Raw genomic sequence first — 14,919 nt, forward strand, 5'->3', positions numbered from 1 at the left:
TACGGCTGTTCCATGGAAAAATTGCATGGAAATCACATTACACTCGCATGACACTCACATAGCACTCGACTGCTTTTTTGGGTCCGGACCGTTATTTTTCTCGCAAATGGGTATGAGCCCTTACCTAGGACTGCATCTGACAGCCGAATGAGAATTTAATTTTGCGCTCAGTGAGGAAGGGGCGAATAACGGGAATCGCTGTAGAGCAACAGTGTGGTTTGCGCCACTTTGCCAGAGCCCTTACTGAGACGCCTTAAAGGCCAATGTATTTGTAAAGGCTTGTGCCTTTCTCCTGCAGCCAAACAGATTCCAGCTTTTATTTTTCTGCCACATGTAAAGCAATAAAAGCAGCAACCTGATTGGTCGCTATGTGTAACATCCCCCGTACTAATCTCAATGACTCTCTAGTGGATGGTATTTCGCTCCCGTCCCTGAAGCACAGACAGCTGAGCACGATACACTACTAGGCTATGGCTATCGGTGACAACAGCACACTACATCCCACGACAGAAAGCATAAGAGAGCAGGCAGCCGTAACCGTGGTTACAGGAGGCGGCGCGTCTATATGACGTCATCGCGCCGATGTTTACGTGATGTCCGGGATTGCTACTGAAATCAATGATGGGGACAAGTAACGATTCGGAAGTGAAGGGCCAGAACTGTGGAGAGGAGGATGGAGAGCTCGGGGACCGAGCATCACCGGTTAGTGTTACTGCAGCGGATGGGGCTGGAAGGACTGGATATACAACCTGGCGGTATGGGCGAGAGTGGCACTACTGTATGTACCTGGCTGATGGTGGCCGCTGTATGTAAGAGATCAGTGTATGTGAGAGTCATAATCCCCTCCGTGGAAGAGATCAGTGTATAGGAGAGACGTGATCATCTCCATGTAAGAGATCATTGCATGTGAGAGACGTGATCACCTCCATGTAAGAGATCGTTGTATGTGAGAGACGTGATCACCTCCATGTAAGAGATCATTGCATGTGAGAGACGTGATCACCTCCATGTAAGAGATCATTGCATGTGAGAGATGTGATCTCCTCCATGTAAGAGATCGTTGTATGTGAGAGATGTGATCTCCTCCATGTAAGAGATCATTGCATGTGAGAGATGTGATCTCCATGTAAGAGATCGTTGTATGTGAGAGACGTGATCACCTCCATGTAAGAGATCATTGCATGTGAGAGACGTGATCACCTCCATGTAAGAGATCATTGCATGTGAGAGATGTGATCTCCTCCATGTAAGAGATCGTTGTATGTGAGAGACGTGATCACCTGCATGTAAGAGATCAGTGTATGTGAGAGACGTGATCACCTCCATGTGAGAGATCATTCTGTGTTAGAGACATGATCTTCTCCAGGTAAGAGATCATTGCATGTGAGAGATGTGATCTCCTCCATGTAAGAGATCGTTGTATGTGAGAGATGTGATCTCCTCCATGTAAGAGATCATTGCATGTGAGAGATGTGATCTCCATGTAAGAGATCGTTGTATGTGAGAGACGTGATCACCTCCATGTAAGAGATCATTGCATGTGAGAGACGTGATCACCTCCATGTAAGAGATCATTGCATGTGAGAGATGTGATCTCCTCCATGTAAGAGATCGTTGTATGTGAGAGACGTGATCACCTGCATGTAAGAGATCAGTGTATGTGAGAGACGTGATCACCTCCATGTGAGAGATCATTCTGTGTTAGAGACATGATCTTCTCCAGGTAAGAGATCATTCTATGTGAGTGATGTGATCTCCTCCATATGAGAGATTATTCTATGTGAGAGACGTGATCTCCAGCTAAGAGATCATTGCATGTGAGAGACGTGATCACCTCCATGTAAGAGATCGTTGTATGTGAGAGACGTGATCACCTCCATGTAAGAGATCATTGCATGTGAGAGACGTGATCACCTCCATGTAAGAGATCATTGCATGTGAGAGATGTGATCTCCTCCATGTAAGAGATCATTGCATGTGAGAGATGTGATCTCCATGTAAGAGATCGCTGTATGTGAGAGATGTGATCTCCATGTAAGAGATCGCTGTATGTGAGAGACGTGATCACCTCCATGTAAGAGATCATTGCATGTGAGAGACGTGATCACCTCCATGTAAGAGATCATTGCATGTGAGAGATGTGATCTCCTCCATGTAAGAGATCGTTGTATGTGAGAGATGTGATCTCCTCCATGTAAGAGATCATTGCATGTGAGAGACGTGATCACCTCCATGTAAGAGATCATTGCATGTGAGAGACGTGATCACCTCCATGTAAGAGATCATTGCATGTGAGAGACGTGATCACCTCCATGTAAGAGATCATTGCATGTGAGAGATGTGATCTCCTCCATGTAAGAGATCGTTGTATGTGAGAGATGTGATCTCCTCCATGTAAGAGATCATTGCATGTGAGAGACGTGATCACCTCCATGTAAGAGATCGTTGCATGTGAGAGACGTGATCACCTCCATGTAAGAGATCATTGCATGTGAGAGACGTGATCACCTCCATGTAAGAGATCATTGCATGTGAGAGATGTGATCACCTCCATGTAAGAGATCATTGCATGTGAGAGATGTGATCTCCTCCATGTAAGAGATCGTTGTATGTGAGAGATGTGATCACCTCCATGTAAGAGATCATTGCATGTGAGAGACGTGATCACCTCCATGTAAGAGATCATTGCATGTGAGAGACGTGATCACCTCCATGTAAGAGATCGTTGTATGTGAGAGACGTGATCACCTCCATGTAAGAGATCATTGCATGTGAGAGATGTGATCTCCATGTAAGAGATCGTTGTATGTGAGAGACGTGATCACCTCCATGTAAGAGATCATTGCATGTGAGAGATGTGATCTCCTCCATGTAAGAGATCGTTGTATGTGAGAGATGTGATCACCTCCATGTAAGAGATCATTGCATGTGAGAGATGTGATCTCCTCCATGTAAGAGATCGTTGTATGTGAGAGATGTGATCTCCTCCATGTAAGAGATCATTGCATGTGAGAGACGTGATCACCTCCATGTAAGAGATCATTGCATGTGAGAGACGTGATCACCTCCATGTAAGAGATCGTTGTATGTGAGAGACGTGATCACCTCCATGTAAGAGATCATTGCATGTGAGAGATGTGATCTCCATGTAAGAGATCGTTGTATGTGAGAGACGTGATCACCTCCATGTAAGAGATCATTGTATGTGAGAGATGTGATCTCCATGTAAGAGATCGTTGTATGTGAGAGACGTGATCACCTCCATGTAAGAGATGTGATCTCCTACATGTAAGAGATCATTGTATGTGAGAGATGTGATCTCCTCCATGTAAGAGATCATTGTATGTGAGAGACGTGATCACCTCCATGTAAGAGATCGTTGTATGTGAGAGACATGATCACCTGCATGTAAGAGATCAGTGTATGTGAGAGACGTGATCACCTCCATGTAAGAGATCAGTGTATGTGAGAGACATGATCACCTCCATGTGAGAGATCATTCTGTGTTAGAGACATGATCTTCTCCAGGTAAGAGATCATTCTATGTGAGAGATGTGATCTCCTCCATATGAGAGATTATTCTATGTGAGAGACGTGATCTCTTCCATGTAAGAGATCAGTGTATATGAGAAACGTGATGTCATCCATGTGAGAGATCAGTGTATATGAGAGACTTGATCACCTCCATTTGAGAGATCATTCTATGTGAGAGACGTGATCTCCTCCAGGTAAGAGATCATTCTGTGTGAGAGACGTGATCTCCTCCATGTGAGAGATGAGTGTATGTGAGAGACGTTATCTCCTCCATGTAAGAGATCATTGTACAGTGCCTTGCGAAAGTATTTGGCCCCCTGGAACTTTTCAACCTTTTCCCACATATCATGCTTCAAACATAAAGATACCAAATGTAAATTTTTGGTGAAGAATCAACAAGAGGGACACAATTGTGAAGTTGAACGAAATTTATTGGTTATTTTGACATTTTGTGGAAATTCAAAAACTGAAAAGTGGGGCGTGCAATATTATCCGGCCCCTTTACTTTCAGTGCAGCAAACTCACTCCAGAAGTTGATTGTGGATCTCTGAATGATCCAATGTTGTCCTAAATGACTAATGATGATAAATATAATCCACCTGTGTGTAATCAAGCCTCCGTATAAATGCACCTGCTCTGTGATAGTCTCAGGGTTCTGCTTGATGCACAGAGCTTCATGAAGACCAAGGAACACAACAGACAGGTCTGTGATACTGTTGTGGAGAAGTTTAAAGCCAGATTTGGATACAAAATGATTTGCAAAACTTTAAACATCCCAAGGAGCACTGTGCAAGCGATCATATTGAAATGGAAGGAGTATCATACCACTGCAAATCTACCAAGACCCGGCCGTCCCTCTAAACTTTCATCTCAAACAAGGAGAAGACTGATCAGAGATGCAGCCAAGAGGTCCATGATCACTCTGAATGATCTGCAGAGATCTACAGCTGAGGTGGGACAGTCTGTCCATAGGACAACAATCAGTCGAACACTGCACAAATCTGGCCTTTATGGAAGAGTGGCAAGAATAAAGCCATTTCTCAAAGATATCCATAAAAAGTTTTGTTTAAAGTTTGCAACAAGCCACCTGGGAGACACACCAAACATGTGGAAGAAGGTGCTCTGGTCATATGAAACCAAAATCGAACTTTTTGGCAACAATGCCAAATGATATGTTTGGCATAAAGGCAACACAGCTCATCACCCTGAACACACCATCCTCACTGTCAAATATGGTGGTGGCAGCATCATGATTTGGGGCTGCTTTTCTTCAGCAGGGACAGGACAAGGAAGATGGTTAAAGGTGATGGGAAGATGGATGGAGCCAAATACAGGACCATTCTTGAAGACAAGCTGTTGGAGTCTGCAAAAGACCTGAGACTGGGACGGAGATTTGTCTTCCAACAAGACAATGAACCCAAACCTAAAGCTAAATCTACAATGGAATGGTGCACAAATAAACGTATCCAGGTGTTAGAATGGCCAAGTCAAAGTCCAGACCTGAATCCAATCGAGAATCTGTGAAAAGAGCTGAAAACTGCTGTTCACAAACCATCTCCATCAAACCTCATTGCGCTCGAGCTGTTTGCCAAGGAAGAATGGGCAAGAATTTCAGTCTCTCGATGTACAAAACTGATAGACATACCCCAAGCGACTTGCAGCTGTAATCGCAGCAAAAGGTGGCACAACAAAGTAGTAAGTTAAAGGGGCCGAATAATATTGCACGCCCCACTTTTCAGTTTTTGAATTTCCACAAAAATTTAAAATAACCAATAAATTTCGTTCAACTTCACAATTGTGTCCCACTTGTTGTTGATTCTTCACCAAAAATTTACATTTGGTATCTTTATGTTTGAAGCATGATAGGTGGGAAAAGGTTGAAAAGTTCCAGGGGGCCGAATACTTTTGCAAGGCACTGTGTGAGAGACGTGATCTTCTCCATGTAAGAGATCAGTGTATGAGAGATCAGATTGTGTATATATATGCCTACTAGTTGGCACTTCCAAAAACAATGCAAAAGCCGAGAAAAACAGGGAAGTTTTTTACCAAAAATATTCAAATATTTTATTTCAAATAGTATAAGGCATTAATGCAACAAGAGTATAGACAGGTACAGCAATACAAGTTAAAGCCACAAAAAAAGTTCATGGTATAGTGTAAACATAATATATATCTATTGCACAAAAGAGGTTTACAAATGGGCATAAAGGAATGTTCCAAGTATTGTAAAAAAACAGATGCCAGTAAAAGATATAAGGAGCAAAAAAGTGCTTCCCAGCATGAAAATATCACTTATATAAGGTGCATGTGAAAAAAGTGACTAATGCAATGAAGAGAGGCAAATACATGAAGCGCTTGGTAAATGCAATAATTGCCCAATGGTGGAAGTACGCACATGTGCTAATGAAGGGTTAAATGACTATACCTGAGAGCGGCAGGCACCCCGACGCACGTTTCGCACTGAGCTTTATCCAGGGGATGTGTGTATACTAATGCCGTTTATGTGTGCTTTTATATTGTATCAAAGTCATTAGTGGCAGCGGCTGTATCATATGTGAGAGACGTAATCTTCTCCATGTAAGAGATCAGTGTATGTGAGAGATGTGATCTCCATGTGCGAGATCATTCTATGTGAGAGATCATTCTATGTGAGAGACATGATCTCCTCCTGGTAAGAGATCATGCTATGTGAGTGACGAGATCTCCTCCATGTAAGAAGTCAGTGTATGTGAGAGTCATAATCACCTCCATGTTAAGAGATCAGTGTATGCGAGAGACGTGATCACCTCCAATCAGCTAATGTGGTCAAAAACTGATAATAGGCAAAGCTGGACTGCAGTTTACACAAGGGCATTTACTTCATGACTCTAGAGGGTTTAAAGGGTATTCAGTCTGGTCATGTGATTCCAACTCATTAGCATTTGTTGTATTTCTCTGGCAATGTGTGCTCCCTGCATTCTGCATTGTCACAGTGCTATGAGAACTTTTTAACCCCTTCCAAATGGGGCCAATTTTAATTTTTGTGCTTTCATATTTTCAAGAGTCATAACTTTTTTTTTTTTACACTTTTGTGTTGACATTTCCAAATGAGAGTTTATTTTTTCCAGGTTGAGTTGTAGTTTTGAATGACACCATTCATTGTACTAGAGAATGTGGGGAGGGAGGGGGTATAAAAATCCAAGTTGGTTGAGGTGTAAAGAATGCAGTTCTGCCATTATTTGTTTTAGTTTAATTTTGTTTTGTGGTAAATGTTACCTGGTAACTTGATTTTCCAGGTCAGTAAAATTACCATAATATCAAACTTTTCTTTTTGTTTAAGCGGTGAAAACAAAAATTTCTGAAGTTTGTACAATTTGAAAAAAATTGGTTTTGTGTCACCATTTTCTGGGACCTTCTGAGGCAGTGACCGGTGTCATATGCGAGGGTCGCTATGTGTCCCTCCCAGGATGCGCACAGAAGCGTATTGAAGTGCATTGCAGTCACAGGTATAGCTGTGATTGCAGTGCAAAATAAAAGTAAGAATTGGTCTTGGGCAAGCTGTTTGTTCATGGCAGATTTAAGGAAAACCTGCCATGGGCTTTTTTTTTTTTTAAACGGACTGCAGGATGGTAGTGGGGTGGTCCGTTTCCTCCCTGCCAAGTCTTTCATGTGGCCTACGGCCACAGGTTCCTTGTAGAAACCACTGAAGCAGACGGTTAAATATGTCAATTTTGGTTTTGCAAGTGTGCAGAGCAGGAGGCTCTGTAGAGCTCAACCTGTGTGATGCAACACATAGCCAAGCGGAGCCAAAAGGCCTGGCACCCCTCACGTACACAGCGGTGCAGTCGTCCAGGGCAACAGGACCCGTTACGGACTGTCTTGTTTTCCCAGCTACGATCCAGTGGATACCTTTTGAGTTCCAGTGTAAGTTTTCTTTGGACATTAAAAGACTTTGTTCTTAACTTTTCTGGGTCACTGCCTATCTGTCATACTGCACCAACCCCTCTGCAATACAGCCCTTTATTGTTTTTCTTTCTTTCTGGTGCTGTGAAAGGACATTTTTTTGCAGGGTGATCTGTAGTTTTTAACATACCATTTTAGGGTACATGCATTACTTTGATTTATTTGTATTGCCAAAAAACATTGCCATTTACCTTGTGGGTTAAATTATTTTGATAGATCAGACTTTTACATAGTTGGCAATAATGCATATATTTAAAAAAAAATTTTAGTGGGGGTGAAATAAGTTGATTCCATTTTTTTTTTCTATTTCTAATTTTCTAAAACAATTTTTTCCTCTCTGTTTTATTATTTCCACAGAACTTGAACCAGAGATTATTTTTTACTAAATACTTCAATATTGTAGTATATAATGAAAATCACGATCTCTGAAGCCCAGTGCATGGTTGAGCTTCATAGTAGTGCGGCCTTCAGCCTGCTTCCAGCTGCCACGTCAATCCATTGGTCCCCCGTAATTGGTGACGTAACGGATGGCCCACCAATATTACACAACTTAAATGTCTCTGTCGGAGATTGACAGCAGCATTCAGGTGTAGCAATGATCGGCGTAGCTTCCAACGCTGCTATTAAAGGGACTCTATCAGCACAGAATGACTGTATAAACCAAGTACAGGCGCTTGGTGGGGCCAAACATTTAAGTGCAACTTCCCACTTGCTTGTTTTCTATCTACCTCCACCCCCTCTTCTATGATTGACAGCTTTGGCTTGATAGAGCCAGAGAAGGATGGAGATAGATGGAAATAAAGCAGGAAGAGAGTAGAGTTCAATGAATTTGTTCAGATCCTCGCTTATTCGGCAAGCTATAACGCTTACCGAATAAGCTACAGCGTGAACCCAGGTGCATGGAGCGCACCAGCTGATCAGCTGATTGGCGCCACAGCTGCATATGTCGCGGCTGTGTTACAGTCACATCACATGCATGGAGAGCCCAATACATAGGCTGTGACACAGCCGCGACACATGCAGCTGCAGCGCCAATCAGCTGATCAGCCGGCGCGCTCCATGTATGCGGGTTACCACTGTAGCTTATTTGGTAAGCGCTATAGCTTGCTGAAAAAGCGGGGATCCAAACAAATTCGCTTAACTCTAATAGAGAGGTGTATATAAATGTTTGGCCCCGCCACGATGCACCGAGTGCCTCTACTTGGTTTGAACAGTCATTCTGCGCCGATAGAGTCCCTATAAAGACGTGTGGGCTGTATAGCACCTCTGGCACCTGCCCTGTGTCAGCTCAAACTGTTCCATGCACCCACGTCAGCTTCATAATATAATACTAGGTGTGGGAAGTGTTAAAACTAATCATTATAGCCCCTACTACTGTCAGCATTGTCACCCAAGCTGAAGCGAGCTCCTCACAGACAGGACCCATGTTCTACCCCACCTAATAATTGGGATCGGTATGCCAGAGGGTTGCTTACCTGGTTCTACTAGTAGCTACTGGTTTAAAATGGTTTACTGACCTTAGACAGAGCGTTCCCTTCATTCTGGACCCTCCACTTTTATCCATGCCACGTATTGGCTTCAAAGTTTCTGGAGGATAATCCTTTGGACTTTTAATGGCCTGACGTAAATGCCCCCACTTAAAGTGCACCCTCTTTTACACATCATCTTACATTGATCCAGCAGCCGCGAAATCCTAAAGCATTAGGCTCCAATGACAAATACTAGCATTGGATCCTGGGGGTCCTCAATCCTGTTCTTAGGTCTCTTTGCTCTTTGTTTTACTTGCAGAACCCGTGGAATATCATGATCAAGCACAGGCAAGTGCAGCGTAGAGGGCGCCGTGCTAATGTTGCAGTCAGGTAAGGCTAGGAGCTCTGATATTTAGTCTGCACCTTTCTAGTTTCATTTTTTCTTGCGATTAATGTGTACAGTTTATTTTCTTATTGACTTACAGTTTTACTGACCCAGTAGTCTCCATGGATCTGCTGCGTGCAGTTCTGCAGCCGAGCATCAATGAGGAAATTCAAGGCGTTTTCGATAAATATATGAAGGTAAAGATTTTGTCATCCTACACTACCTATTATTTATGACACATAAGGATCTGTCATGTTCTCTGTTGAATGCCAGCTTTGAAGCCATCATCAAATTTTGTACCAGAGAATGTGCATATGACTTGAGACTCAACTAAAGGCAGACCGCCTACTACCTAAGGTTATGTTCAGAAGAACGTATTTTCGGTCAGTGTTTGGGCCTCGTGGTTTGCACATGGACAGCGCTCTGCTCAGTGGAAGTGACATAAGTGATTTTCCTTGTGGAAAAGATAGCAAAATAGTTTGTGCACCCACCTGTGATGCAGCCAAGCACTGCCCCGACATGGAGTACAACATTGCAATGTAAAAGTTTAAACTGAATCATCCACCCAGTCTGACAGCTCCTCAGTGTCCCTCCTCCCTGTTTCTGCTGAGATCTCACTCTGATCAGTACAAGCTGCAGCTGTCACTCGGTGGAGGTGGGCAGAGAATGAATAAACTAGTGCTAATGAGCTCTCACTATGGCTGGATTATACAGCAGTCTGTATATGTGAGTGGTTGGAGTATGTTGTGTAGCACATTGGCTGTAATATACTAGCATAATAAGCCACGTCTGTTCTAATTGTGTTTTAATCCTAGTTCTTTCAGAAAGCTGCGACAAATGTGAGGGAGAATGTCGGAGATCAGGTGGACCCAGAACAACTAATTCGGGAGACTTGCCGTAGTTGTCTGGAGCAGGTAATACATAAAGTTAGTCTGGCAGACCTGGGTTGACTGGTGTATTTACTACTAAGCATTGTCCTGTTCCGTTATACAGGCCAAGGTGCTGTTTACAGATCGAGACAAGGCTGTAGTAAAACCTGTGATAGAGGGGAGCTTTGTGAAGGTAAGTGAAAGCATTAGTTATTGCTGCTGGTTTCATGCAGAGGTGTCATGCCAGCCTTTATGTATATATTCGAGAAAATCATTATTAAAGGGATTGTCCAGGATTAAACATGGTATAATAGTGTCCAGCTGAATGCGGCTGAGCTGAAAACACAAGACACATTAAATGGCATGGAGAAAAATGGTGCTGATCCTGGGAAAAGCTAACCATTATTTCTATGGTGTCTAAGAAACATTACATGTTAATGAGCAGAGGTAAAAGAGGAACTGTGACAGGGAAGTGTGGCTCCTAATAAAGGCTGAGGGACATCACAGCTGCCTCTGTCCGTTGACTGATGTAGGGGGCTGTATACTGCTCTGTTCTGAGAGCAGCTGCAGGTTACTTGCTTTCACCACACCAGCTGTCCCCTATTACTAGAATTGCTCACATCTGTGAATTGAGAACCTCAACCAATACAGCTATATGTTATGTATTAAGAAAAAACACAAAAATTGAGCTTGGTTTGAGTTGGTACACATGCAGCATATAAATGCATGTTCACATGGCCAAAAAGCATACAAAGCCTACAAAAGACAAGATGAAAAAAACCCTGCTGTAATTAAATAAGTAAAAAGCAAAAGTGCATTTAAATCATACAGAGTTCTTAGTAATACTGTATTTGATCAAACATAGCATAAAAGCCATCCCACCATCGACAAGGTGACTCTGTGGTCGGGGCGGTCCTACACTGTCTAATATTAAAAACCTTAATCTGTGTCAAAGTTGACCTCTGTGTGAATAAGCTCAATTTTTGTGTTTTTTTTTTTTTGTATTTTTGCATTCTGTGCAACCTGGGGTGTGGCCTCCCTCTCCTGAGCTGGAAATTGTATTTAAAGGCTTCCCCTGACTGGTGTCCACTGGTTGGGACCCGGTCCTTGTCTGCCCTTATTCACACAGACGTCAACTTTGACACAGATTAAGGTTTTTAATATTAGACAGTGTAGGACCGCCCCGACCACAGAGTCACCTTGTCGATGGTGGGACGGCTTTTATGCTATGTTTGATCAAATACAGTATTACTAAGAACTCTGTATGATTTAAATGCACTTTTGCTTTTTACTTATTTAATTACAGCAGGGTTTTTTTCATCTTGTCTTTTGTAGGTTTTATATGTTATGTATTGTCTATAAAGGGTATACGCCCTTTTTTTTAGCGGAAAAACCTAAAAAAACACAAGCGTCCATTTGCAATTCATTACTGGTTTTACACTACATTGTTCCTCTGTTATTGCTCTTGACAGTGCATAAGGCCTCCTTCACACGTGCTTCTGGTACGTGTGTCATCCGTTTTTTTCACCGATACCACACATACCCATTATAACCTATGGGGCTGCTCACATGTCAATGTTTTTATGCAGACTGGGTATCCTTGTAATCTACACAGGGACCTGTCCATTTTTTACCAGCAGCACGTATGACAAAGGCCAAGTCTATGGATCCCCTTGTAAAACACGTACAGCACACGTATGGCATCCACTGAGGTTTTTAAAGCAGAATCCCGCCAAAACCTCCTTATAATCTCAACATTTTGGGGATTTTTAAGTCTTGACATGGTCATGAAGCCCGTTTTGGATATCTACATGTGTACAGGATCAGAACCATCATCAGCACATGAATGCAGCGCCAGAACCACCGTCAGCATATGAATGCAGCGCCAGAACTATCATCAGTACATGAATAAATCACCAAACTTAGTACAGGGATCCAATGCAATGTCAGGTCACCACATGTACAATTGTATCACATGAACCTACAACTCCCAGTATGTCTTTAATAATATTAAGGAGATACTGAGCGTTGTTAACAGTCTTCAGACTGTGTACCATACACTGATGAGACAGGTTCACAATTAAACATTTACCTCCCGGTACCTTATATTTGACATTGTCTCTGATTGAAGTCATTGCCATCCCGTTTGTCTCCATGTAGCACAGACGCCATGCCCAGAGCTTGTCTGTGCTCTGGTTTTCTGCAGCACTTTCTGACATGGTGCCCTTAAGAATGTAAATATCATTATACTGCCCCCCATAAATAAAAAAATATCTCCCATGCTGTGTCCCTGAATAAATAATTGCCCCCACTGTGCTGCCTGTGCCAAATATCCCCCCAACACTGCTCTCCTCCAAAAATATCCCCTGCATGCTGTCCTTCTGCAAAATACGACCCTCACACACTGCCCCTGTTCAAAATATCCCCTGCACACTGCCCCTCTCCAAATTATCACCACCCACACACACACTGGTCTTCTGCAAAGCATCCCCCACCATCACTGCTTCTCACAAAACTGTGTCCTCTTTCCCCATTGTCCCCCTATTATGTGCCCTCACAATATCATTACCCCTCCCCCCCATCCACAATGATATGGAGCGCTTACTATTGCCTGCACCGTCTCCGCTCCTGTTAGGTGCCCAGCAGCAGTGATAATAGTAGCAGTGTGTTAACCTCATCACACCACTGCACGCCGGGGGGCTGAGAGAATTCCTGTGCCCTGTGTGACAGACGCGACTGAATACAGGAAGGAGCCGGCACATCCCATACAGCTACGCGGGCTACACAACATCCTTTGGCGGGCGGCAGGTCTGATGGAAATCACCTCTTGCAGGCTATGGGCAGGACATTGCCTGGAAGATACCTCTGTCTCTGTACTTTACGTCCATATATCTCGCCTCCCACCCACATCACTCTGTCCCTGTGACGTCGCATGACTGAGAGGAAATCTCTCGCCTGCGCATTGCCACACCCTGCACCTGCATTAGACAACACTGGTAATGGCTCCTGCGCAAAAGGCACTTTATGCCTATGTCCTTAGAAGGGTGCAACACTGTGGATAAAAGAACAGGAATGTAAGAGACATGTATGAGATTCTCTCTTTTGGCCGACATCACAGGGACAGAGTGATGCTGGTGGGAGGCCAGATATATAGAGATAAAGTACAGAGGTAGAGGAATCTTCTGGGCAACGTCCTGCCCATAGCCTGGAAGTTATAATTTACATAAATGGATAAAAGCTGATATTTTTCCACAACAAGGCGTAATCCAAGAGACATACAGGTATGACTTTTCTCAGCAGTCTATAACCTGTATGCCCGTATTAACAGTTTTAGAGAGATCGACTGTGGTGACAGACTCTCTTTGCGGGTGTGTGCATACGCTGCGGAGTCTGCTGCGGATTTTTCCGCGCGGATTTGCCTAAATCGCAGGTAAATCTGCAGGTCAAAAGACCTGCGGATTAGCCTGCGGTTTTCCCCTGTGGTTTGACACCTGATCATGGAGCAGGTGCCAAACCGCTGCGGATTCCGCACAAAGAAGTGACATGCTGTGGATTTAAAACCGCAGCAAATCCGCTCTGAAAAATCCGCAGCATATGCACGTTTTTTGTTTTGCATTGAATATAATGGTACACCCAGCAGAAACTGCTGCGGATCCGCAGGGCCAAAACCGCTGCGGATCCGCAGCAGAATTTGTAATGTGTGCACACACACTAAAGCGGTTGTCTCCCGATGCTTCCTGCATTGTGGCGGGTGGTGCGCTCCTGCAGATCGGCAGTTCAGACCAGTGGCATGGTCGCCTTGTGCTCTCCCAAAGGCAGCAAGCAGCCATCCATCTACTGGCAGCGGTCCGGCCAGCGTCACAGCCCCGCGCGAGCAGGCTTGTAAAGCATAGAGCCTGCTCACGCCGTATGCGTCCTGATTAGGTAAGTGGCCAAGCTGGGGACTCTCGTGGACAGTAAACTAGGCAACAAGCTGTGCACTGCAGAATTAACATTCCTTCCGTTCTTGAAAAAGGAACAGATTTTTAATAAGAGGTAATTTGTAAAGTGTTTTTGTTTTTGGAAGCGCTTAGCATGTTACCCATTTATGAACCTGAGACAACCCTCTTCAAAACTTACTGTTCTTCTCTTTCTCCAGAGAACAAGAATAGCGGAAGATGAGTCATTTCTGCGGAGGAGTCCAGTGCCCAAAAAGGTAGTAAACACCCTAATGGGTTGCTAATTAATCTTCATTAAAAGGGGATATGAAAATTGTGTTTGTTTTACAGAGAAAGGGGCGCCCCCCAGGACAAAGCTCACTAAATGAGCGGAATTCCTCAGGACTTACATCGTGAGTATAAATAGTCATGTCATCGGCATGGTCTGATTACATCTGTGGGACCCACATGGTTCATTGTGCGACCAGCTCTGCAGCGAAATTTGAGCCCGTTAACTCCTTCACTGACATGATTTTTTTTGTTACGTTTTTTCGTGTTCAGGCTTCCATTTTTTCGTCCCTTTCTTTCAAGAGCCATAACTTTTTTTTTTTATTTCTTGTGGGCGAGTAATGGTTTTGAATGACTTCATTCATTTTACCATACAGGGAACTGGAAAATGGGACAATTCAAAATGCACAGAAATGGGGGTAAAAAATCTGCAATACCGTCATGTGTTGAGTTTTGTTTTTACAGTGTTCAGTGTGCTGTAAAAATGACCTGGCAACATTATTCTCCAGGTCAGT

The 14,919-nt window shown here is 43.5% G+C and overlaps 1 protein-coding gene across 1 annotated transcript in view; it reads left to right on the top strand.

The window, feature by feature from the left end:
- The first annotated feature begins 495 nt into the window (after window positions 1-495).
- The window catches only part of DNTTIP1 (deoxynucleotidyltransferase terminal interacting protein 1), a 78,163-nt gene continuing 63,739 nt past the window's right edge, over window positions 496-14,919 (top strand). The window contains exons 1-7 of the mRNA XM_073559323.1: window positions 496-702; window positions 9,265-9,335; window positions 9,431-9,527; window positions 10,146-10,244; window positions 10,324-10,392; window positions 14,338-14,394; window positions 14,468-14,529. Coding sequence (XP_073415424.1) covers window positions 619-702; window positions 9,265-9,335; window positions 9,431-9,527; window positions 10,146-10,244; window positions 10,324-10,392; window positions 14,338-14,394; window positions 14,468-14,529 — 539 coding nt within the window. The 5' untranslated portion in view covers window positions 496-618. The remainder of the gene's footprint in view (window positions 703-9,264; window positions 9,336-9,430; window positions 9,528-10,145; window positions 10,245-10,323; window positions 10,393-14,337; window positions 14,395-14,467; window positions 14,530-14,919) is intronic.

The sequence above is a fragment of the Dendrobates tinctorius genome, unplaced genomic scaffold (assembly GCF_039654945.1).
Source record: "Dendrobates tinctorius isolate UK_male_01 unplaced genomic scaffold, ASM3965494v1 ptg000270l, whole genome shotgun sequence".
Lineage (NCBI taxonomy): Eukaryota > Metazoa > Chordata > Amphibia > Anura > Dendrobatidae > Dendrobates > Dendrobates tinctorius.